At 51.7% G+C, this 23,245-nt stretch overlaps 1 protein-coding gene across 2 annotated transcripts in view; it reads left to right on the top strand.

The window, feature by feature from the left end:
* SH3RF3 (SH3 domain containing ring finger 3) overlaps nt 1–23,245 on the top strand; it is a 368,285-nt gene that overhangs the window by 252,772 nt on the left and 92,268 nt on the right. For both annotated transcript variants that reach the window (XM_045077593.1, XM_004764328.3), the window contains exon 4: nt 13,283–13,636. In XM_045077593.1, coding sequence (XP_044933528.1) covers nt 13,283–13,636 — 354 coding nt within the window. The remainder of the gene's footprint in view (nt 1–13,282; nt 13,637–23,245) is intronic.

The following is a 23,245-nucleotide window of genomic DNA, read 5'->3' as shown; positions in this document are numbered from 1 at the left end:
CCCTCCACGGGGCCTTCTGTGACCTCAGACTGTTTCTGTGTTCACCTTCTGTTATCAGGGAGACAAGGGAGTCTGGCTGCTCCCCCATAGGCTGTCCTGAGCTGTCTTCTCCCAGCCACCTTCCCTCCAGCACAGCTGTACCCTGCTGCCTGAACTCAGCTTTTCACATTCCTATCCTGTCTCTTCATTTCTGCCTTTTGGAGTAGTCCAGGCCCGTGGCTCAGAAACTTCAGTGAACATCAGAATCCCCGGGAAAGCCCTGGGCCACAGGGAACCTGATGGATACAACAGGTCTGGTGGGCCTCAGCCTAAGAAAGAAGTTGGGGAGGAAACCTGTTTTATCAGATTCCACTTAGTCCCAAGGGTGGGCCTGGGCCATTGGTGTGGGAGCCCCCCTCCTCCTGGGGCGGGTCGTGATGGTGGTAGCTGTTTTTCAGATGTGACAATGAACGCATATTTAGCCATGGAAAGATTTGACTGTGAGTGTTAATAAGGTGACAGTGGAATATGTCTTGGCTGAGGTTCAGGGCCTGTGTTTAGTGCAGAAGGAACAGCAAGTCTGGTTGTGTAGCGGGAGCAAACACACCCATCTGGAGTCACTGGAATTGTTGGGGAACTCCGGTGTCTTCCCTCCAGAGCTGACCAAGCTTTAGTGGAGAGATTTGGCCTGTAGGTCCGAGCTGCTGCCTCACCATTAGTTCTGGATCTTGGCAATAAATTATTGCTAAGACTGACCCTGGGGGCCTGTTGGAAAATGCCTCCGACATTGCTGTCCTGTTCTCTCCTGTTACCTTTTATTAATTCTTCCTGTTCGGAAAGGAGGGGGTGTAAATTGCTGGTGCCCAGGACCTTTTTAAGATTCAAGTAAAATCCTCCATGCTATGCATGTGCCATCAGGGGACTTTCCATAGCTACCACAATTCAACCGATTATTGCAAAATGAGAAAATGCAGCTTATTCTGGCTTCATTCGGGTTCTGCTTGATTTACTCAGAGAAACTCAAGCCATTCTCTGTTGCTTTTATTTCTTTCCAATCTCCAAAGTGAGAACAATTAAGAGTTACAGTTAGAAGCTATTGAGGACTTTCCTTCTGTTGCAAGCAGAGACAAAGACTCAGTTTGTCAACCACACTTTTCCAGATGTCTCTGTTTTCAGTGACTTTCTTGCCTACCGCTCTGCCCAGAGACCCTCAGTGTACTGCAGGGCTATGTGAGCCTCCCTGGGAAATCTCATGTTAATGAGATCCTAGAAGCTTCCAAGTCACCACAATACTTACTCTCGGAGCTGGCCCCTCATAGGTGAAGACAGCCTATCCTCTACACCACAGCCCTGCCCGGAGGAGTACGCTGGCCGGTGTCTCCAACAAGAGCAAGGGCAGCCACATTCTGTCTTGCCGACTTCAACTGTAAAATAGAACTACATCTGCCCATGCCAGGGTCGTTGTCAAGTGTTTCCACTACCACGGCGCTCCACAGCCTCTACCTTTCAGACCACCGTTCATTTCTTCATTCACACCCATCCCTTCTGTGCATTCATTCACTGAGCACCTGCTATGTGCCAGGCCCTAGGGATACTGTTGCGTACCAAACAGAAGAGAAATGTTTTGAAACCCACACTCTAGTGGGAGGAAACCAACAATAGCAGAAAAAAGCAAATTCTAGAGGGTAGTATGTTCTCTGTGGAGGAAAATAAAGCTGGCAAAGGAGGAGAGCGAAGCTGAGGTGGAGAGGACCAATTTTAAGTAGCATGCTTGGAAGCCCTCACGGGGGACACAACCTATGGGTGAGTGCTGCAGGTTCCAGGTGGTGGCCTGAACTGGCTCGTGGCTGAGGGACAGTGATGGCCAGGGTGACAGAGCAGGCTGAATACAGTGAGCTCAGGGAGCAGTGGGAAGCAGGCCTCTCTGAAGATGTCAGTGTTTGCTCTGAGTGGTTGGGTCTGGGTTGGGGTCCATCTCTCTTCGAGACCCACTCCCCATTCAGTGCACACAGCCTTGGTCACTGGGTCCACTGACTCTCCCTAACCATGTCCTTTTCATTCATGCCCACTCCTGCCTCAGCCTAGGGGGCTTTGCTAGTGTAACATGAATGTAGAAAGAACCTTCTGGACTCGAAGTTTTCAAGTTGCGGTGGTCAGAAACCCATAGGTTCTTGGGCATCACCTCTCCCAGCCCCGCTGTGCTGCATGTTATCTCTAAGATCCATCTCACACAGTGACCAGAAAAAGGTAACTTTAGTGGCCTCACTCCTGCTAAGCCTCCTCTGGGGCCCGTGTCTCTTAGAATCAATACAGACTCCTCCCTGCACCCAGCAGACCCATGGAACCTTCCTGGCCTCTGCCCAGCCCTGCTCACTGCCTCCATAGTGCTGGCCTCTCCCTGCCTGACAGAGAGCAGGGGCTCAATCACAGCACCAAGCCACTGGGCTCAGCCCCTATCTGCTGCTCACCAGACTTTCCCCTCCCTGTGCCTCAGTTTCCGCATCTGTAACCTGGGCATAATATACCCTACTGTGCTCAAGTGTGGATTAAATCAGGAATGTAAGTGAAGTACGTAGAACACAGGCTAGCTCAGGTTGCAAATTGGGTGTTAAAAATGGCATTGCCTCTCACCTTATCATCAGACCCTTGTGTAGAGAGCAGGGAGAGGAAGCACACAGGTCTTCCTGCAAAACTGTGTTTTACTGCTTAAGTGTTGAGGCCTATCATATGAGGAAAAAATAACTTCAACACTTTGAAAAATGTATCTGGAGTAGGCTTCTGTTTCATTCAGAGTGAAGGAAAACAGTCGTTTGGAGAATGGGTGTCCATGCACTGGGTAGGGCAAGGGAGCCTGGTCTGGAATAATCAAGCTTTTAGAAATGGGGCAATGGAGTCTCAGGTGGGTGCTTCAGTGCAGGGCTGCACCAGTCATGCACCAGTCACCTGCAGCGGAAGGCCGCTTGCTTTCCCAGCCAGCTACCCAGGCCAGAGGCCTATGCCGGCCAACCACGGAAGAGGAAGCGAGGGCCAGACCAGGTACAGAAAAACACTCCCAGGGGGCCCATTTACGCTTCTGTAAACCTTTTTATGTTTGGAAGGGGATGAAGGTGTAGTTGAAACTCTGCTCTTATTTGTGTTTCTCTTGCTAAATTGACAACCCAGTTCATATGTTAACATGTTCTTAAATATATAAATTTGGGAGAGAATTGGTTGGGTTATCCTTGGGGTTTTTTTGGTCATAAGAAGTGTTCATACCCTGTTCTTGGATGCAGCTGAGGAAAAAATGAATGTCTGAGAGATGGAAACTCAAAGGTTAACTTTATTATAGATAAATCTTAGTAGGAGAACATCGATCAGCTCTGGAAGCAGGGGAACTTGCCGGTTCCTCAACCCCCTCCAACCCCGGCACTGAGGATGGACCTTGGGACTGCCACACCCACCAGAGTAGAGACTGATAAACCAACCTCCCCCCCGGAATTGCTGCCCCCTCCAGGGCCTACAGCTTTGGAATGGAGCACCACCACCCAGTCCCTGGAGATGAACCAGGGACAGGGGACATCTCTGTCCACTGGAGATACACACTGAGCAGTCACAGATGAAACTATGTGGTTTCTGTGCTTTGTTTTAACATACTCCAGAAAATCGGGGCCCCTAGGTGGCTCAGTCATTAAGCGTCTGCTTTTGGCTCAGTTCATGATCCCAGGATCCTGGGGTCGAGCCCTGCATTGGGCTCCCTGCTCAATGGCAAGCCTGCTTTTCCCTCTTCCACTCCCCCTGCTTGTGTTCCCTCTCTTTCTATGTTTCTCTCTGTCAAGTAAATAAATAAAATCTTTTAAAAATAATAATAAAATAAAATACTTCAGAAAAATCAGTGGAGGGGGGCATACAGCTCATAGAACAAGAACAGCAGAATAGTGTGTTTGCTGAAGCTGGATGACGGAGGAGCATCCTTCTACTTCTGTGTCTGGCATAAAAAGTGAACAAATGCCACACCTTTCCACCCAGCAGTCAGATGGGGAGGTGACGGGAGCAGAGGTCAAGCAGAGCACTGTTCCAGCACAGGCCTGGCATATTTGTTTGTTTGTTTGTTTGTTTCCTCCAACTCTAATTTGTAAGGTAGAAGTGGTCAGAAAGGACAGGTAAGCCACAAGGCACACAGTGATAAGCACCAGGGGGGCTTGGCCCGTGGGCCTCGTTTGCGGGCCCCTGCTCCGTCCTCTGCTTAACCTCTCTCGGCTTCCATTTTTCTCCCATTTGGGCCCGGATTTCTTTCCCCCTTCTGAGCTCTCCAAGCCCCTATGGGAGCACAGTGCCAGGAGAAGCTTCCTGAGGCTTTGGTGACAGCCAGGTCTGTGCTGTCATCAAGACACCACCACTCAGCCAGGGCCAGAAACTAAGCTATTGGGGGGAGGGAGAGCTTTGATAGACCTCTCCTGAAACGTCATACTCCAGAAAAATACTGCATCTCACTAGACTAAAAAACACCAAAGCTTTATGGCACTTTGCACATTTTTTACAAAACGGGAAAAAAAAGTATGTCAGTGCCACAACTCAGGAAGTATCACTGTAGGTCAGTCAATATCCCAACCTAATCCGCTGTTTTGTTTTGTTTTTAATAACTTTGTGATTGTAAAAATAACACCAGGCTATTGTTCAAAACAGGAAAATTCAGAAAAACACAAACAAAGAAATTAAAATCACCTATAATCCTACCAGTAAATATAAATATGTGTGTAGGAAAAAAATGAAATGAAATGTTGTTAGCATATTGTTTTATTTCCTTTATTCTTTTCTATGTATAAATTTGCATATATTGTGAATGTATTTAGGATTGTGCTGCATCAGTATTTCCACCTCGCTTTTTTTCACTGATTTGTGCGGCTTCTCCAGTGACATTGTTGCAATAGCTTCAAAGCCTTTGGGCCCTATAGTCTGCTGTCAGCACAGTAGTCAGGGGATCCTGCTGCGTACATATCAGATGTCCCTCCACTGTGGGTGGTGGGTGTATGCAAAGCCGGGTGTGAGTTTCAGCTCCCAGAGGGTTGAATGGGCACCCAGGTGACAGCATGGGACCAGCTATTGAGATCATACTCAGTGAGTAGCTGTTATGACATACACATGCACGTGTTAGTTGCATCTGTCCATTGACTAGGTGTTTGTTGAGCATCTACTGCCATGCCCAGCACGAAGCTCATTAACCATCTGCGATGTGAGATGATTATTTACAAGTGGAAGATGTAGGCTCCAAATTTCAAAACTCTATCAGCTCTGAGATCTTTTTTTTTTTTTAAAGATTTTATTTATTTATTTATTTGGCAGACAGAGATCACAAGTAGGTGGAGAGGCAGGCAGAGACAGAGGAGGAAGCAGGCTCCCTGCTGAGCAGAGAGCCTGATGCGGGGCTTGATCCCAGGACCCTGGGATCATGACCTGAGCCAAAGTTAGGTGCTTAACTTACTGAGCCATCCAGGTCCCCCACCCCCCACACACACACATTTAACCCATGCAGATGGGGGAAAGCAGACTTTTATTTCTCAGCAGGGAAATGTCTCTCTTTTCCTCTTGATGCCAATGGCTTTCAGCCTTTTTAGATTACAACTCAGGATGAGAAATGCATGGTACATCCCGACCAGGATGCACACCATTGTGTATGTGAAACTAAAGCAACATCTCCTGGAACTACTTTTACCCTTAGTGCATGTGATGCATTCTGTATTTTCTCTTTTAATCTGGTTCATTTAAAAAAAAATACTGACCAGGCCCCATTAAAATTGACAGTTTGAAAATGACTGCTCTTAGCTAGAGATCTTCAAAGTAGGGTGCACGATGGGGCACCTTGGTGGCTCAGTCCGTTAAGCATCTGCCTTCAGCTCAGGTCACGATCCTGAGGTCCTGTCGAGTTCCGCATCAGGCTCTGTGCTTGGCAGGGAGTCTGTTTCTCCCCTCTCTCTGTTCCTCCCCACTCCATTTGTGTTTTCTCTCTCTTAAATAAATAAATAGAATCTTAAAAAAAATAAAAATAAAAAAATAAAAAAACCGCACACCAAAAAGGAGTACATGAAGCTCTGTGAGCAAAGAAAGGAAATATTAGTACTTTCTTCAAATTTATTATATTTTTGACTTTTAAATTTCAGTTTCTCTTATGTGCGTGTTTTCTAATGTATGTAATATAGTGGTACGCTAGAAAATATATGTAATTTACTGGATCTGCATGCCCCAAAGTACTTTACTGCTGGGGGTAAATGTTACAGGGCCAGGGAATGGGCCACCTCACTGGCCTGGCCCTGGGACCCAGCAGTGAAGCTGCCACCTGCCTTCCAAATTCTGAATTCTGTACCAGCCTCATCTCTTTGTTTCCCTCCTCCTCCTTTCTCAGTTGCCTGAGATCTGTGACTTCCTCTGGTGCTGATCTGAGGTGGTCAGAAATGCTTTTGCAAGCCCAGCACAGACAGGGCACTCTCTGGGGATGGGGGCACCTCTGCGGGAGACCATACGCCCCCCTGCAGGGACAGACTGACCTCCTGCCACCTTCTAAGCAGAGATGTCCCCTCCGGGGTTCTTACAGAAAATGGAGAATAAATGGTGCCTTTGTGTTCCTCTCCTTGGTGGAAAAACAACCATTTTTTTTTTTCCTTCTGAGTTTTATCTTCAGGCAAAATTATGACAGGGTCTTTACACTCATCTCCAACTTTCAGTTAGTGGTCCCTTTGCTTACAGGACACACCCTGATAAGGTGCTAATCATAACTCTTTGCTGCTTATGAGCCTTTTGCTGAGTTTCACACATTTTTAGAAATGAATGAAGTTTTGTTTGCTTATATTAATTTGTATCAGACTCTTTGGAATCTTCCTTTTTGTGGAATTTGATACTGAACCAAGAGTTTGATGGCTGGCACAGGCAGGGATCATAACCCATGATTAAGAGGTTGATTAGAGAAGGGGTAGCCTCATTCCTCATGGTAATTGGGGTGAGTGCCCAAGAAGAAACGTGTGACAACTTCGAGCAGAGGCTGAGGGACAAGAAGGAGTGCGTGTGTAGCTCTGATCTTGGTGGAGGGACCAACTCCCCAAGGAGGGGCACACTGCCTTTCTAACTCAGGACTGCTTGGGAGCCCACATGGCGGCGGTGGTGGTGGTTAGGTCATTGCTGGGCTCACTACCACATCACTGGTGTCCGTAGAGAACCACGGTTCCCCCAGACTCTCAGGAAGGTGCGGTCGGGGCAACTCAGAGGCCACAGAGGGTTACATCGTAATGTCACTCTGGTCTGCAAGAGGGCAAGGGGCGGGGCAGTTTGCCCAAGTGGCCCCTAGCTACGCCTGCTGCCCCCTGCTGGGAGCAGCCAGGGCCTGGAGGTGTTGGGGAAACAGCCCTGCTCTAGAGGCTTGTCCAGGGACCCGGGCAGTGGTGCCACCTACCCAGGGGAAGTAGCCCAGCCTCTGACAGAGTTGGAGCTCTGTCCAGCCTGTGACAATGGGATGTTGAAATGAGTACCATTCCCCACCCTGTGCGTTAATTCTTAGGATTATCTCATCCAAAATCCTCTCCTGCACTTAGTCTTTGTGAGTAAGGTCAGGCAGTTCTCTGTGAATTTCAGGTCCACACCTTTGTCTTAACTGCTGGATATTTCTTGTTTTAAACCTCAGTTATCTGAATAATTTCTTCAGTTCACCAGCCCACTTTGGCCAATACAGGCTCACCTGTCCAATCTGTTGCCTTGAGAAGGGAACACGGCGAGAACAGAATGGGAGGCAAGCAGTGGCCCTGTGCTGGGTGGGATGCACGCAGGGCATGCCAGCACCCAGGGATGAGCGCTGCCGTTACGCCATTACAGCACCCAACACGTCATAAAATGTTTAGTTCTGATATGGAGACCCCTTCAGAGGTTAATTAAAAAAAAAAAAAAGCATCTCCCATAGCAGATGCACAGCAAGTATGTATTCCGTGCATGGGAGAATGTCAGTGTAGAGGGTTAGCACATGACATTACAAATGTCTAGAGTTCAACATTCCAGTAAATAAAAAATAAAAAAAAAAAAAGTTTGGCATTGTTAACAGGCCTGTGAGGTCACCACCCATTTAAAATAAAAAGGGAAGAAACAGAAATAGCCTCCCACCCTTGGTAACTGCAGCCAGGGTCCGCCCAGGGTGAGCATTTGCCTGACCTAATGTTCATGCTCCCAAAAAAGGTCTGGTTTTTAAAGGCCCATGTTTGAATCTCTAAACGGAACCCAACCCCCTCTAATTGCCAAAGGCATAGATATACCTCAATGACTATAATAATTTTTTAACCCAATGATATAGCAAGATCAGAAAAGCATCTCCGCACTCTGCAGTAAAAAGTGAATGATGGTAGAGCCAATGAGATGTAGTAGAAAGGGTGTGAGCCACTTGTTAACTGTGTGATGTGGAACAAGACACTTACACTTTTCCTCTGAGTCTCAGTTTTCTTCTCTGTAAAATGGCCGTATTGACCTTGGACGGTCAATACAAAGGTCAGATGAGCCTGGTGGTGATGAAGGTGGGTCTCTCTTGTGTTTGGCTGGTGATGTCACCAGGCCACTTGTCTTGACTTGCTCAGTCAGTGGTCGAGAGCTCTCCTTCTGGCAGCCTTTCTCATCAGTGGCCCGAGGTGTATTCCAGATAGAGCCTTCAAGGAGGAGGGTGAGGGGTGCCAGAGCTGAAAGCAAACCATGCTCTTCTCACTCACCCCTGCTGTTGATCTAGTCTCGTAAAGAAGGGAGTATTTTATAAATAAGCTCAGATCAGAATGCAGTCAGCCTTCTGTGCCTGCTGCCCTCAGTTAAGTGGGAGGCTCCTGAGATTTTTTTCTGACAAAAGCTGAAGGCAGGTAAAGGCCACTCTCCCTCCATTCCTGAATTTATGAAGCTCTCTGGAATAATAGGCCAGCTGTAAGGCATGGTGACCTGTGCTCTGCTGAGCCCACAGGGGTGGGAGCCATGCTTTAAAGGCAGACACCAAGCAAAAGCTGCTGTCTCTGGTAATGTGGCTCTGTTGTGGAGAGAGTGTTTCCTTGCGAAGCCAAGGTTGCAAAGCTGTCCATGTTCTAGTCAAAGAGGGTCTGGCTTGAGCAGCAGTGGTGTCTCCTGGGAGTTTGTAGACAGTCAGAAACATGGGTGCCATCCCAGACCTATTGAGCCAAAATCTGCATATTTACAAGTCTCCCTAAATAATTCACCCCTCAGAGCAGTATAAGCTTTACTAGACCAGCCTCTGTCGCTCACCAAGTATCGCCAGGACCTAGAGCAGAGCCCGGGACACGACAGGTGCTTAGAAAGTGTTTGTTGTACGCATGCAGCCACTGGTTGCCTTCATTTTAAATTGTGACCCCTGCCTTCCAGCACAGTCACCTCTTTGGCTTCCTGGATTTCCAAGAAAGGGAAGACATACTTCCTTCTCTCTGATCTCAGCCCCCAGCCCATGGCTCTGGGGTATGGATGTGTCACGGCTGTACTTCCGAAGTCTAGGTTAGGATGGAAGAAGGGCTTTCCTGTTACTTTGCTCGAGAACCACAGGGCACGCCTCACCCCATTGTCCTTTCTTGCATGTTATATCTGATATCAGCCTGTATGCCTGGTTTTCCAATCTTATTCTTTCTTTAAAAATCCCCTCCCCCATTACCTTCAGTTTAAAGTTCTCTTGACCAGAGCCTGGGATTTCTGGGTAATCGTGTTCTGCCTAGGCCCCCAGCTCTGGCACATTCCTGGGCCAAGTGCCTCAGGCTCACCGAAGGGGCCTCAGGGCTCATATGAGCCTATGGGTAAAGTCTTCTTTATTTAACCTGGTCCCAAAATTCACATGCAGCTAGGATTCCATCAGTAACTTATTTAAGAGGACTTCGTATGGTACAGTTTTAACAGTGGAAAGAAGAAACTCGTCAGTTGTTCCATTTCCAAATGTTTCTGTGGCTGGAGGGAAGAGTGGTGTGGAGGAAGATCACATCTGAGCTGATGAAGATGGTGAGGCAGAGTCCTGGGAAGAGGGTCTTAAGCCAGAGACAGACATCTCTGATGAGGGTGCAGCCGTGACTGGCCGGTACTGTCCCACCAGCAAGACCGGACCGAGGAGAAGGAAGTGTGTGTGGCCGTTGAGTGTTTGGACTTGGGGCTTGCTAGGGCAGAGGGCCTCCTGCACAGTGGAAGGGAGAAGGCCAGTGACCATTCATCCTCACGATCCACGTACAAACCCAGCAAGACTTTTGCGTGCTGGTGCCACTACTTTGTTTTCATTTTGTATGGAAGTCGGAAATGTCTTCTATTCCTGCCCCAAAACAGTCAAAATGGGGGTTATTAGGTGCATTCATTAACCATCAGTTGTGTGTTTGTGTGTGTGTGTGTGTGCCCCGTCTATACCTAGATGTTCTGTCTCTGTGGGGGTGGAGAAACAGATTAGGGGACCAGCCACATTCAGAAGGAGAAGCAGAGCTCTTTCATTGCCAGACAAGTATCTCAGTGGGGAGCAGGGAGCATCCTGGGGCAGAATAACAGGAAACACTCATTCTCCCCACCACATACCACCCTTCGGCAGTCAGCAGCCACTCACAGAATGTTCTAGAATTCTGCTTGTAGGGGGATGAAAGGGGCTGATTTCAATGTTCACTGCCTCCTCGGCCCCCCAGGACCCCCAGGCTAACTGGCCGGGGTCCCCCAGGCTAACGAGGTGGGGCTGCAGCCTATGCAGAGGAGAGCAGAACCCTGTGATTTCCTGTAGTGTGGACGACTGTGAGCAGGCAAGCAGACACTGCCCCCACTTGGTGTATGAGGAAATGGGAAATCAAGGCTGCAGCCAAGGGGTGCAAAGCAGGAGCTGCTGTCCAGGGGAGATGCTACTAGATGGGGGTGTCCGCAGTCACGGGCCCTGTGGACTGGGTTAGCCTTGGTGATGCCAGCTGCCAGACCCAGCCCTGAGGATCATTCAGCGTGGCTAATCAGAGCTTGTTAATGGCAGCTCCCCCCAACTATGAGTGTCACCTCAAGTCTCAGGCACAGACTTGAAAAGCAAAGACTCAGTCAAGAAGATAAAACTGAACTGTCTTTCTTCATTGGGAGGGTCTTACGTTGGTATGTCCCTTGCCTCCTGCTGAGATGTCTGGGACCCTAAGGCCACTGATGATGTGTGGAGAGTCACCACTAGGAAGCCGCCCTCCTGACTCCCTCAGCTGGCTGAGAACACCTATCTTCCATGGACGTTCATTAGCCTTCCCTCTTGGTGCCCACTGTGGGCATGGGTGAGAAAGGCACGCTGCTCCCCACCCCAGTATCCATCAGAGAGGAAGAAGCATGCTTGGCTGTAAGCAGCCCGCTAGGGGCATGTCTGGAGGACTGACCAGGGTGGCATTGGCTCAGGTCATGGCTCCATGTTGTCTGGTCATGTGTATACCCCTGCACTGTCACTGCTTCATATGCAGCTAAACCACGGGGCATCTGATACAGTCCGCTCGGCTGCTCTGGGGAAGAGCTGAGTTATTTTTGCCGAGCCTTGGCCATTATTGGTGCCATCATGTCGATGTAATAATGTCTCACATGGAGAGACAGGGCAGAAAGCGTGGAGTCTCTGCTCCAAATCTGTGCCCATAAAGGAAAGGCGCTGTCCCTATCGCCTCCTGTTTCTCTGTGGCCCTCTTGGCTCCGTAGCATGGGTGCACAGCACTGGGCTCCAGGAGGCCAGCCCTGCGGTGTTCATTCGGAGCAGCCCACAGAGGGGCATGGGAGGCACCGGCCACTGGCCTGTTCTGGGGGCAAGCACTGTGGAGGAAGCAAATGAATAAAGTCATAAAATAGAGCAAAACAGCTGAGCCTGCTGGTTGGAAGGTTGGAAGAAACGTTTCAAAGGAAACAATCCTGGATTTAGATCACACATTTTGGGGCCTACAGTGAGTTTTTCAGAACCTCCCTCGGAAAGGCAGGTATTTGTAATGGAAATGCTGACAGCTCTGCAGCCTTGCCTGGGCTGTGTGTGGGCGGCTGGACGGCCAGCTGCTGCGTGTGTGATCTGCTGGCATTATGGAGATGAAGCCTCCCGGGCTCTCACTGCTCCAATGCAGAGGGACCTTTTACTAATATTATTATTAACTCATCAAGATGCTACCAGCGGCAAATGCTAGTCATGAACCGTGCATGAGGACCTGGTGTTTCTCCTCTGCCATCCCAGGACTGAGGAATATCCCTAATCCATATGCCCCTGCAGGTGGGGACGTGGCCCTTCCTGGCGTGGCCCCCCAACCCAACTCCAGGCCCTGTTCTCGGCTCAGTTGAGGGCATGGGTGTGGCTCCTGCACCATGTGACCTGTAGATCCGCAGCTGGTTCCCGTTCTTCTCTACCTGCCTGTAGGGACCTCTCAGCTTTGTGGAGTCCCCTGAACCCCTCCCTGTGCCTACCCGCCTCCACTCCTGTCTGAGCCTACAGCAGCCTAGCCTCGTGAAGCCTGCCCAGTCCCATTCCTCCGTGAGGCTTCAGATCACCCACAGTGGTCTCTGCAGACTCACGCCTTCCCTAAACTGGTGCCTCAGACAGGGCGTCACCCAGAGAGCTGACCCCAGTTACCACAGGCTGCTCACAGACTCGAGCCCATCACACCTTTCCTGACAAACACCACCTAGGATGAAACTTCTGTCAAAGACAAACTTTTTCCTGTAAAGGCATCTGCTTTTCTATGGAAGAGGTGCAGAGACAAGGGAAGGAGCTGTGCCTTGAGTCCTTGCAGAATCACTGGAAACAGTGCAGTCTTGCCTCCTCACAGCGTGGGGGTGCAGGTCAGCTCTGGGTCTTAACAGACTGAGTGGAGCCTAGTCCTGCCCAGAGCATCTGTGCTTCCTGCTCAGCAGGTTGGATGCTCCCCACCACCTGCAGTCCTCAGGGGACAAAAAGTGCATTCTGGTCATGTGCCTTGTCTTTTTCTGCCAGCGTGGCCAGAACTGTCCCAGGCAGGCCAGAACCTGTCACCGTGGCGAGTGTGGGGCCCACAGGTGGGCATTCCTTCCTCCTCTTCCTCTGTCCCATGCCCTCTGCAGGTCTGTACCTCACACCCCAGAAACGGACACCCCAGGAAAGGATCAGGGCTACCCCGGGGCAGACAAAAGAGCTGCTCAGTAAAATCTACAGATGTCACCACAGCCTGTGCTGTGTCTGTGCCTGGCACCATTTACAGGGAGGCCCCTTGGCAAGATCTGGGGGACTGTGAGCACATGGTTGGGTTTAATAGGAGACACGAGCTGTCAGCATGGAGAGCACGCTGGACCATGTGACTTCTACTTAACAAAGCCTTCCTCTCCCTTTCTCACCTAGCTCAATGACTCCGCCAAGCAGCTCATTGAGATGGACAAGCCATGCCCAGGTGCTGCATCGGGCTGCCACGCCTCCTTGCCCTCTGACTCTGGCGCGGCAGCCAGTGCGGCCCCAGGACCAGCATTAAGCAGCACGGGGGCGGTCAGTGCCTTTCAGCGGCGTGTGGACAGCAAGAAGAATGCCAAGAAGCGCCACTCCTTCACCGCACTCAGTGTGACACACAAGTCCTCCCAAGCCACAAGCCACAGGCACTCCATGGAAATTAGCGCTCCGGTCTTGATCAGCTCCAGCGATCCCCGGGCTGCGGCCAGAATCGGAGACCTGGCTCATCTGTCCTGCAGTGCTCCCGCCCAGGTAAGGTCCTTAGGGTGCGGGCAGGGAGATGTCTGAGAGTCCCATCCCCAGCTGTGTGCTCAGCATCCTGTCTCTGAACTTGCATGGGGAAGCCTGTGGCAGCAGTGCCCTTTGGGGCCACCGTGACTGCCTTCTCCTGCCTGCCCTCAAGGACCCCATGATCCTTGGTTTTGTCATTACCAGAGTAAACATGTGAGTGGTACTCAGTGTTCAGAGGTGTCTAGGTGGTAATGTGATGTGCTTCTCCTTGGCCCATGACACGGCCCTTGAATAACATCGGCTCGTTACTCCAGACAGTCCTCCTTTCTCAGTGTGCATTCAGCGCATCTGATCGTGTCTTGCAGAAAGTCTGGGTTTAGTTTGTTTTTAGCACTAGTACATTTTTAGCATCTCTGTGACACGTGTTTCCTTTTAGCAGAGCTCAGAACCAGAATGAACTGCATTGTTTGGTACTTTATTATTTTTACAGATACCTTCTATTTCTAGACATGGCACTGGTTCCATTCCACTAGGAAGATGAAGGAAATGGGAGGGACTTCATTTTCAATCCAGCAGTCAAAGGTGGCCCCAGGGCCACCAGGCCAGGGTGTACCCAACGGCCCACATTACTAGTCTCAACACCCTGAAGGTCGCTATGTCCTGTCATCATGGGTACTAAGCCTAAGGTTCAGGCCTCCCCAGTGTTCGCTGGACCTGAGCAGAGCTCTCTGGCCCTTTCCTCCTGCCCTACAATGTGGGCTCCACGCACGCATGAAGAGGATCTCATGTTCATTCTGTGTCTCCCTTGTCCTCACGTGCTCTCAGCCCTCCTGTCCACAGCTCCTAAGTTGATGGAACAGAGGTAAAGTAACCAGGTTCTGCAGTCTGGGTCAACTGTAGACAAGCCCTAGCATAGGAAGGAACAGATTTTTTTTTTTTTTTTTAATTTGTGTCCACCTTTGTTCCACAAGGCCTTAACTGCTGAGTTAGTTTATTGCTATAGAGGACTGGGACCTGGGTCTCATTTTCCAGCAATTACACTTGAAGTGAAAGTCGTGGCTGGGCTTTAGACTTTCGTGAGGGCCATTGAAAAAGGTGAGAGGTCAAGCAAAGCAGTTTCCATCTATCTCCCATCCCAAATGAACTTTTTATTGGGACACATATGATGTGCCACAAGGGCGAGCTGCCACATGCACCAACCTGCAGGGACCAGCATGCTGTCTGTGGCCAGATGCACCCAGAGACCAACTCTCAGCTCTGCCAGCCACCAGCCACCTTCCCAGGTTGGCGGGTTTTATTGGCCTTGCATGTCACACTGAGATGCCCATCCCTGGCCCACCTGAGGACCACCCAGGGCAGCTGCAGGTCCTGGAGCTGGCCACAGTGCCATGTGGCTCCTCCTCCCTGCCATGCCAGGCACGCTGGGAGGGGGACTCAGTCCCAGGGTTCTTGCTTGGGAGGGCAGGCTTGGGCTTTGTCAACATGAACCTGGACAAATCCAACATCACTGCTGCTATGCCTCTGTCCACAAACAGAGGCCCCCGCTGACATCAAGGGATAGGCTCAGGCCAGCAAAGCAGGAGTGCCTGGGCTCTTGGTACCTGGGCATGCGTGGAGTAATACTGGCCCCAGCAAATGTCCTGCCAGCCCCCTACCCACCCCCTGGACCGCTGTAGACTCAATATGTGCACCCAGGCTGTGGCACCGACTGTTTTCACTGACAGGGTGGACTCTTAGCCCCCGTGAGATGGACAGAGCCACTCATCATGAGCGCAGGCCAGTTCTGCCCCTGTGGATGCAGCCCTCACCTGCATACCCAGGGCTTCCGATCCACAGGAGCAGAGGTGTCAGCACTTTAGGTCATGGATCCCAGAGCATTTTCTTTCAGAGAATAAGGGCAGCTGTTGTCACTGGCAGTTACCTAGACCTGGTTGAACATTGCACGGTGTTGTATAGAAAGTTCGTATCAACAGGCCTGTGTGCTCTGGAGCCTCAGTGGACAGAGACGAGGTGTTTGGGTCCGTGTCCTGCTCGCAGCCAGGCTGGTGTACATGGCCTTGGGTGAGCAGCTTCAGCTCTGTCCGTCTGAAAGATAGGCTCTGATGGTGACAGATACCTTATGTGGATGAGATCGGATCTGAAAGGGCCCCCCAGTGTGAGATGATTGTGCTGCTCTTTGTTTAATTGACTGGATTCTAAAGCCCTATGGAGCAAGATGAACCAAGAGCAAACAGGACATGCACATGCACACACATACACACACACACGCACACACACACGCGCACATACACACACGCACACACACCAGTGTGGCTGATGTGCTCTGGGTGGGTGAGATGCGTGGACAAGGGAGCCCCGCATAGCTGGTTAGAGCTCATCACTCTCACAGACCCTTCTCGCTCTCCTTTGTGTTGCTTTTTAAAGTGAAAAGGAAGTGTGGGAGCTGTGGTTTCTATAGAAATGGCTCCACAACCCAGGAGCTGTTTTTCTCCTCTGAGCCCGAATGCAGTGAGCACCAGTAAGCCTGAGATAGCAGGGTCCCCACAGAGCGCAGTGAGGGGTGCACGCTATCCTTGGAGCGGCCTCCGGGATGTGTGCGGTCTGCGGCTCGCTCTCACAGCCCCTGGGAGAGCAGCTCCGTCCTCATCTCCTTCCCTCTCTTGACCTCCCTCCCTCATCTGGGCTTCTTGGCGCATCTCACTGGCAGCAGAGCCAGTGAGCCAGTAGCTTGAATTATCTTCATTCGCACATGAGGAAACTGAGGCCCAGAGGGTGTAAGTAAGGTCTCAGTGCTGTGCGCATCTGACAGTTCCCCCTGCAGCCATCAAGACTAGCATGGACGTGAGTCCAGGATACGGACGTCATTTAACCCCTCAGCTTCCTCTTGTGTAAACATACAGGACTGATGGCAAGCCCAGAGAGGTGAAGAAGGAACATGGCCGCCAGGCCCTGCAGCGAGTGACTCTGTAAAGGTCCCCCTCTCTCCTTCCCATTCCCAGAGTGACTCTGTAAAGGTCCCTCTCTCTCCTTCCCGTTCTCTCTTAGTCTGGGATCTGGCATTGTGCAGGCTTGGGCAGTGTCTTGGGTGGAGGCCTGGGCTCTTCCACTCACTAGCTGTGCACCTTGGGTGAGTGAACCTACAGAGCTGCCACTGAGTGCCAGGTTCAACACTATCCTGTTATGTCTTGACCCTGGAAAAGCTGTCCCGTCCCTTCCCCCAGAGCCTTGGTTTTCTCATCTGTTAAACGATGGAGCAACTATGCAGTGAAATGAGAGTACGAGCTGTCCTCTTCTCCGTGGCTGTGTTGTTGGCTATGTTGGTTGTCTCTGCTGCCCAGAGAACCAGGGAAGGAATCACCAGCCCCAGAGTGCTAGATTGGACACTGGCGCCCAGACCTCATGAATTCTGGTCACTGCTCTGTTCCAAAATTCCCCCTATGCCGTGCACTGCACTGGCCCCTGGCAGCGGTAGAAGGCCACAGGTGGATCAAGGGGTGGGTGGCAACCATGCTGCCCACAGCCACACTTCCTGTGAAGGAAGCCGGCTCAGTGAGCATCCCCACAAGCCTGTGACTGCTCCTAACTCTCAGCCAGTGGGTACTGGTCTGTCCCCAGCGACATCCAGGCCAGGCTGTGTGTGCTCCCCAGCCTCATGCACGCACCAGGGAAATCCAGGGACCCTGCCCAGAATCCAGGGTGGTAAGGTCCAGCCTTGGCAGCATGTCACTGTCACCTGGAGGCCTGGAGGTTGGAACATCCCCTCAGCACAGCTCCAGCCCCACAGTGCCAAGGTGGCTGCTCTGGGGCACGGCCTGGGTCTGGGGTTGAGAACCTCCTGGCTTGTTGTGTCGAACGAGAAGCACCAGTACCTCAGACCCCAGCCACCGCCCTTCCCCCACATGGTGGGCTGTATCACTGGCCAGGCCTAGACCTGGGCTCTGAGTCCTCAGAGGGTGACCAGCATCCCATCATACCTGGCCCTGAGGAAGTCCTGGGGCACAGGGACTTAAGTGCTAAAAATGGGACAATCAGGCACAACAGGTCATCCCAGAGCATTTCCGTTCCCTTCGCTGGGCTCCAGAGGGTGGTGTGTGGAGGCTTTGTACAGAAACGTAATGTGGTCCTCTCTGTGCAGAGCCTGTGCCAGAGGCCTGGAAGCAGGGTAGGGCAACAGTGAGGAGATGCGAAGTAGGCTGGGATCCTGGCCGCCTGGTTCCTATTTGGTGTGTCATGCCACCAGGGGATGCTTTTAATTTTCTGGCCCCAGGGCCCGCCCTATCAGCGAAACCCAAGTCAGAAAGGGAAGGTGGTTGCGCTGTGTTAGCCAGGCCCATGTGCAGGGATGCTGGAAGCCACACTGGGCTCCGGGTCCAGTCTGCTCCAGGCTCCAGTCTTCTCCCAGGCCTCATTCTTATGCCCTTGCCAGAGAGACCATGGCTCCCTGAGGCTTGAAGTACTTGCCTCCCCCATCAAAGCCGAGGCATGGGCCCGGCATCAGGCAGGGGGTGCGTCCACCTGTGCGGGGGGAGAGAGGGCCAAAAAAAAGGGGTCTTATTATCAGTGGAGCTCTTTGAAGCTCTCCGGGGTGTCAGCTGTGCAGCCAGACGCCATGCTGGGCCCAAGGCTGGCCAGTGACACTCACAGGGGCTGTTTCTCTAGGGCTTTGGCACTGAGAACAATCTGCATGTTTTTAAGGGTTGTTTTCAAAAAGGAGAGAAAGAAACAACACAGAGCTGAAGTACGCACTCTCTGGCCCTTTACAAAAAGAAGCTTGCGGCTGAGGCCCCTTGCTGCTGGCCCTGAGAGGCAGAAGAGGCCATGAGGAAGAGAAGAGGAGAAACCTGCAGTCATATAGGGTTGGCCCAGGTCTGGAGCAGGATGTCCTCAAACAGAACAGGAAGAAGGCTTTGACCTTGGCCCGAAGTTCGAAGGCACCAACTCCATGTCCTGCCCTGGTCAGGAGCTTAGCAGGAGGGTGGGGAACCTGGGAGGTTCTGGAATCCTTGGACCTTTCTTACCATGGAGTGTGCTCTCGGACACAACCTTCTCATGAGGTTTCACCATGTGGGAACCCAAAGGCTCTAGAGTTGACCCCAGGGATGAGTTCTAGAGAACCAGAGGCACGGGCACGAGGCAGAGCAAGCAGGAACTGGAGGGAAGGTGGCCGCGTGGCTGCTTCTTCCCGGCCCTGCTGTCCCTCCTGGAGGTGCAGAGCAGGTGCAAGGGAGTCAGCCCTTCTCCCTCCTGCTTGTCTTCTCTCATACTGCCCATGGAGGCCTTTCTTACTCTTATTTTTTGTCCTTATTACTACCAGTAGTCCATTTATTTCTTCCTGCCTTCAATCACCCAAGACCACTGTGGTTAATTCCTATATGGGAAACGTGGGTCCCTTAGGTCCCACAAAACTCATCATGGGACCTTGCATAGGATGGATGGCCACCTCACAGAAATGCTTCCTCTGGACCTCAAAAAGAGAATGACCTAAATAACAAGCCCATAGGCCTCAGATTCCCAGACTGACCTGTGGAAGACATATTACGAGACTGTCCAGGGAAGGAACATGGCTGTTTCATCCAAATTCCACCCATTCTTCCCTCTTCCAGCTTCTCCCTTCTCATAGTGGACATGCCCAGCTCTGCAGTCCCAACCACTGCCTCCTCCCTGGCTGCCCACACCCAGCCAGCTAGGACCTGTGTCCCCACTCTGTGTCCTCCTTCTTGACATCCAGCAGCTTTGGATGCTGTGGGCAAGCCTCCCCTCCCAAGCCTCTCCTCCCTGTGCTTCTGGGACCCTTCTCCAAGTTGTGAGCAGTTCCCTTGCCCCTGCACTGGACTCTCTTCCCCCAGCTCCCACATGAACATCAGCGTTCCCCTGGGCTTTTCTTTCTGTCCTATGCCTGCCCCCGGCTGTTCTCATCTAACCAACAACTAAACACCAAACTGTCTAAACTCTGCCTTCCTACACTTTACTCAACTATCAATTCGTTCCTCTTGCTGCCTGATGGCTTCCCCCGGAGAGGTACCTCATTCTAATCCATGTCAGAAGAGGACAGCCATTCTCTCTGTCCTCAAACCTCCTTCCTCTTCATTCCATCTGATCCGAACTCCCAAAGCTAAGACCCTATATCCTCCCTAGTCTGCTCTCCCTGTCACCTCAGCCTCCATCCTGGTGTCAGCTCTAGTTCCCAAGCATTTCTCCCATGGCATTAGTCACAAACAACTCCTGACACCGTATGGTTGAACACAGGGAGCGTTCATCAGGGGCCGGTGCTGTGGGTCAGGCCACCCTCCTGAATGGCGTGCTCATGGCGTCCCGCCTCCTTCCTCTTATAGCTCTGCCACTTACGGCACATGGCCTCCAGCAAGAAGAGAGGCACAGGTCATTTGCTAGCACCGGTCACTCAACCCCAGCTTTCCTGCAAGGGGCTGGGCACATGGTGAAGCACTTCGATATCAGCCACGTCCATGGAGTCCCTCTCTCCATGGCACCCACTCTGCCTTGCTTTAGGCTTCTCTGCACCCTCAGCAACATGGCATTGACTGATTCCTAGCTCCCTGCTTCTGGGGTTTCCTCTGGAATCCATCTGTATTAAGGCTGATCTTTCCACAAATGCTTCTGGAGACTTTGCATTGCCTTAGGATAAAGTCCAAGCTCCTTAATTTGGCCTGCAGAGCCCTTCAGACTTAGCCCCAGGTTGGCTTTCCAGCCTCCCTCTCCCAGGCTCCATCCACTCCTGCACTGGCTGCCCTGACCTGTCCCTGTGTGCCTCACACCAGCACAGCTTGGCGCCCCCCTCACCGAGAAGGCTGCCTGTGCCCAGCCTGACTGTGTTTCTTGCTCACCTTCTTCCCCCTTACATCCTAACCCCCCACATGACACACAGACACTGCAGTGTGTAGTAAATTCCTGCTCACCCTTTAAAGCACTATCTGAAGTGGTCTCTTCCCCTCTGGAGGTTTCCATGGCTCCAGGACACCCTTCCACCAACCAAATTCATTCCCTTGTTTCTTCTGTGCCTGCGGGACTTTTTCCATACTTTTATCATGGAAGGTGTGGCCTTTGTCATTTGTGTATCTGGCCACTTCCCTGACCCTCACATCTTTCAGGGTGGGAACGGGTGTCAGTCACTCCTGTATCCTGGCACCTGACCTGTGGCAGAGCTCATGCCCGTTCGATTTCTTCTAGGGTGGGCATGAGGTATATGTCCTCTGCACTGTGGACTGAATGGCCTTGCACACTTAACAATGTGATGCCTGAAATGCTACAGGGCCTCCCCTCTGTTAGCAGTTCCCTGAGGGCTGTAGAGAGGGGACAGCTGCAAGGTGACCAGCGGAGGGGCTCCCGGGGGTGCATGGTCGGCTGAGCCTCAGATGGCCTGCCCTGCTTGCATTTGCACCCTTATGAATTATTTCTCCCTGCCATTTGGAGAGGTCAGAGGTCAGCTCAGCTCCTCATGAATAATGAAGCAGCACTCAACGTGTCTCCTTTCTGCTGGGGGAGGGAGAGTTACCATAGGAGAGGATGGAGACCAGGCTATGCAGGTTGACTCCCATTTTTTTAACCCAGTTATTTGCTTAGAGAGATCATTGGATCCAACTAAGAGACGATTGCTTGCATTTTAGAACCATTCCCTCATAGACCAAACAGAAAACCAAGAGAATGGCTCAGGTCACCCCCAGAGTGCCTGAGGAAACTCCATGGCTTCCTCTAGGTCTGGGGTGCCCCAGACTGGTCCTTGTGAGGCAGATTATGCTACGGTAACAAGCAGCCCCGCACTCTCAGAGGTTTCCTTCTCGGCCACTCTGCATGTCTATCTCAGGCAGCGCAGGGCTCTGGCCCATGGCACCCTCTGCCCGGGCACCAACAGACACCTTTGGGCAAAGTCTGGTCCTCTACCTGTTTTGTTACAGTTTTGTGGAACTCAGCCACCCCTGCTCATTTATTCCCCATCTTTAAGTGTTTTCAGGCCATACTGAGGAGCTATGACAGAGATCACATGGCTCACAGCACCTAAGATACTCCTCTTCTGTAGGGAAAACTCTTGGGGCCCTCTGGCCTGGACTGTCTTGTCGCTATGGCAGGGGTAGGAAGTGTGGTGACCAGAGCAGAGGTCCCCCTGTCCTTGCAGAGGGTGGGGAGACAGAGTCTGCTCATAAGAAGGAGTGGAGACCAGCCCCCATAACCCCACAGCCCCAGAACCCCCACCTCTGTTGGCAAATGTTTACACGGAGGCTGGGAAGCTTGAGAGGCAGAACTCTGCAGATAGTGACAATGGGAAAGGCCGACCCTTTGAAGTCCTGAAGCCAGCATTCTGGTACTCGTGGCTGTGGGGCTGCCTGTGGGTGCACACATGGCCTAGCACCCCATGTCTGGGGAGGGCTCCCCAGCGGGTTCTGTCTGTCCATGCAGGGCCAGGACCCCATGCAGGCTTACCCCGTCCAGCCAGGAACAGGTGCCTTCCCCAGACCCCGAGTGTTTCTCAGCGTCGGAGCTGGATGGCTTACAAATCAACTTCTCTTAAGCAAACAGAAACCCCAGAGATTCGGAAAAGGCCCTTTGAAATCCATGGACGGGGAAGTGTTTGAAATTGAGCAGGAAAAACATCAAAAGGGAACACCCCTCAAGTGCCTTCCTGCATCTGAGAAGTAATTAGGAGAACTCTACTTGGAAGCTTCCAGGGCATCTTTAAGATGCCCCTGTCACCCCACCTGCCATCAGAGAGGCAGGCGAGAGACACTCTGCCAGCTGCTCTTGCTGGCTGGCTCTCATCTCTGTCCCAAGGCAGCGCTGGGGGCAGCCTGGAGGAAGTGATGGTATTTGCTTTCCTGATCAGCCTGGAGGCCCCCCACCCCCACCCCTATCTCCAGCTCCAGCTCCGGCACACCCCCTCCCACAGGTCAGAGAACTGATGCTTATTGTTAACATTTTCAGAAAGTTACACATTGAACTCCATGCCTTTCGAAGGATCCAAAAAAACAGTAACAAGGGAACATGGGATGAATTAAAAAATCCCATCCTTGAGGACCTTGTGTGAGGAGAGCTTTCTTTTGCAAATCTGAGAATTGCTGTGTCCATGACATACAGCTGTGCCTTCAAGGTGGGGACAGAGAACCGTGGCCTGGCTGTTCTCGTCAGATTTTTCATCTGTGGTCTCAGGTGCCAACCAGGCTTCTCTTGCTGCTCTGACAAGACAGGAATTGAAGCCACAGTTTCTGTCTGTGCCTCAGGCCATCTGTTGTTGGGTGAGGGAGGGACAGAGAAGGGAAGGTCCCTGCTGAGTGCCCATGAGCTTTGGGTAGGCACGTGCTGGTCCAGGAATACAGGTGAGCTGCTGGTTCCCTCAGTCTATCCTGTCAAGTTTGGTGAACTTTTGTTACAGCAGCAGTCCATGCCAGGTTCCAAGAGAGATTCGTCATGGACCCCAGCCTCTAGGACCCACCCAGCCCACCAGGAGACCAGAACATAGATCCATGCCATGGAGGCTAGAAAGTAGGAAGCATGACAGATGAGCCCAAGGGAAGGGCATGGCAGGTCGAGGGGAAGGGTGACATTGCTTCTAGAAGGGAACAAGATGAAAGGAGGAAAGAACAGGCACCAAGGCTCACTGAGGTCAACTTCCTCCAGGGTCTT

The sequence above is a fragment of the Mustela putorius genome, unplaced genomic scaffold, assembly GCF_011764305.1.
Source record: "Mustela putorius furo isolate JIRA1106 unplaced genomic scaffold, ASM1176430v1.1 tig00000224_pilon_pilon_pilon, whole genome shotgun sequence".
Lineage (NCBI taxonomy): Eukaryota > Metazoa > Chordata > Mammalia > Carnivora > Mustelidae > Mustela > Mustela putorius.
The sequence above is the reverse complement of the archived record's forward strand: the minus strand, read 5'-3'. Positions and strand labels throughout refer to the sequence as shown.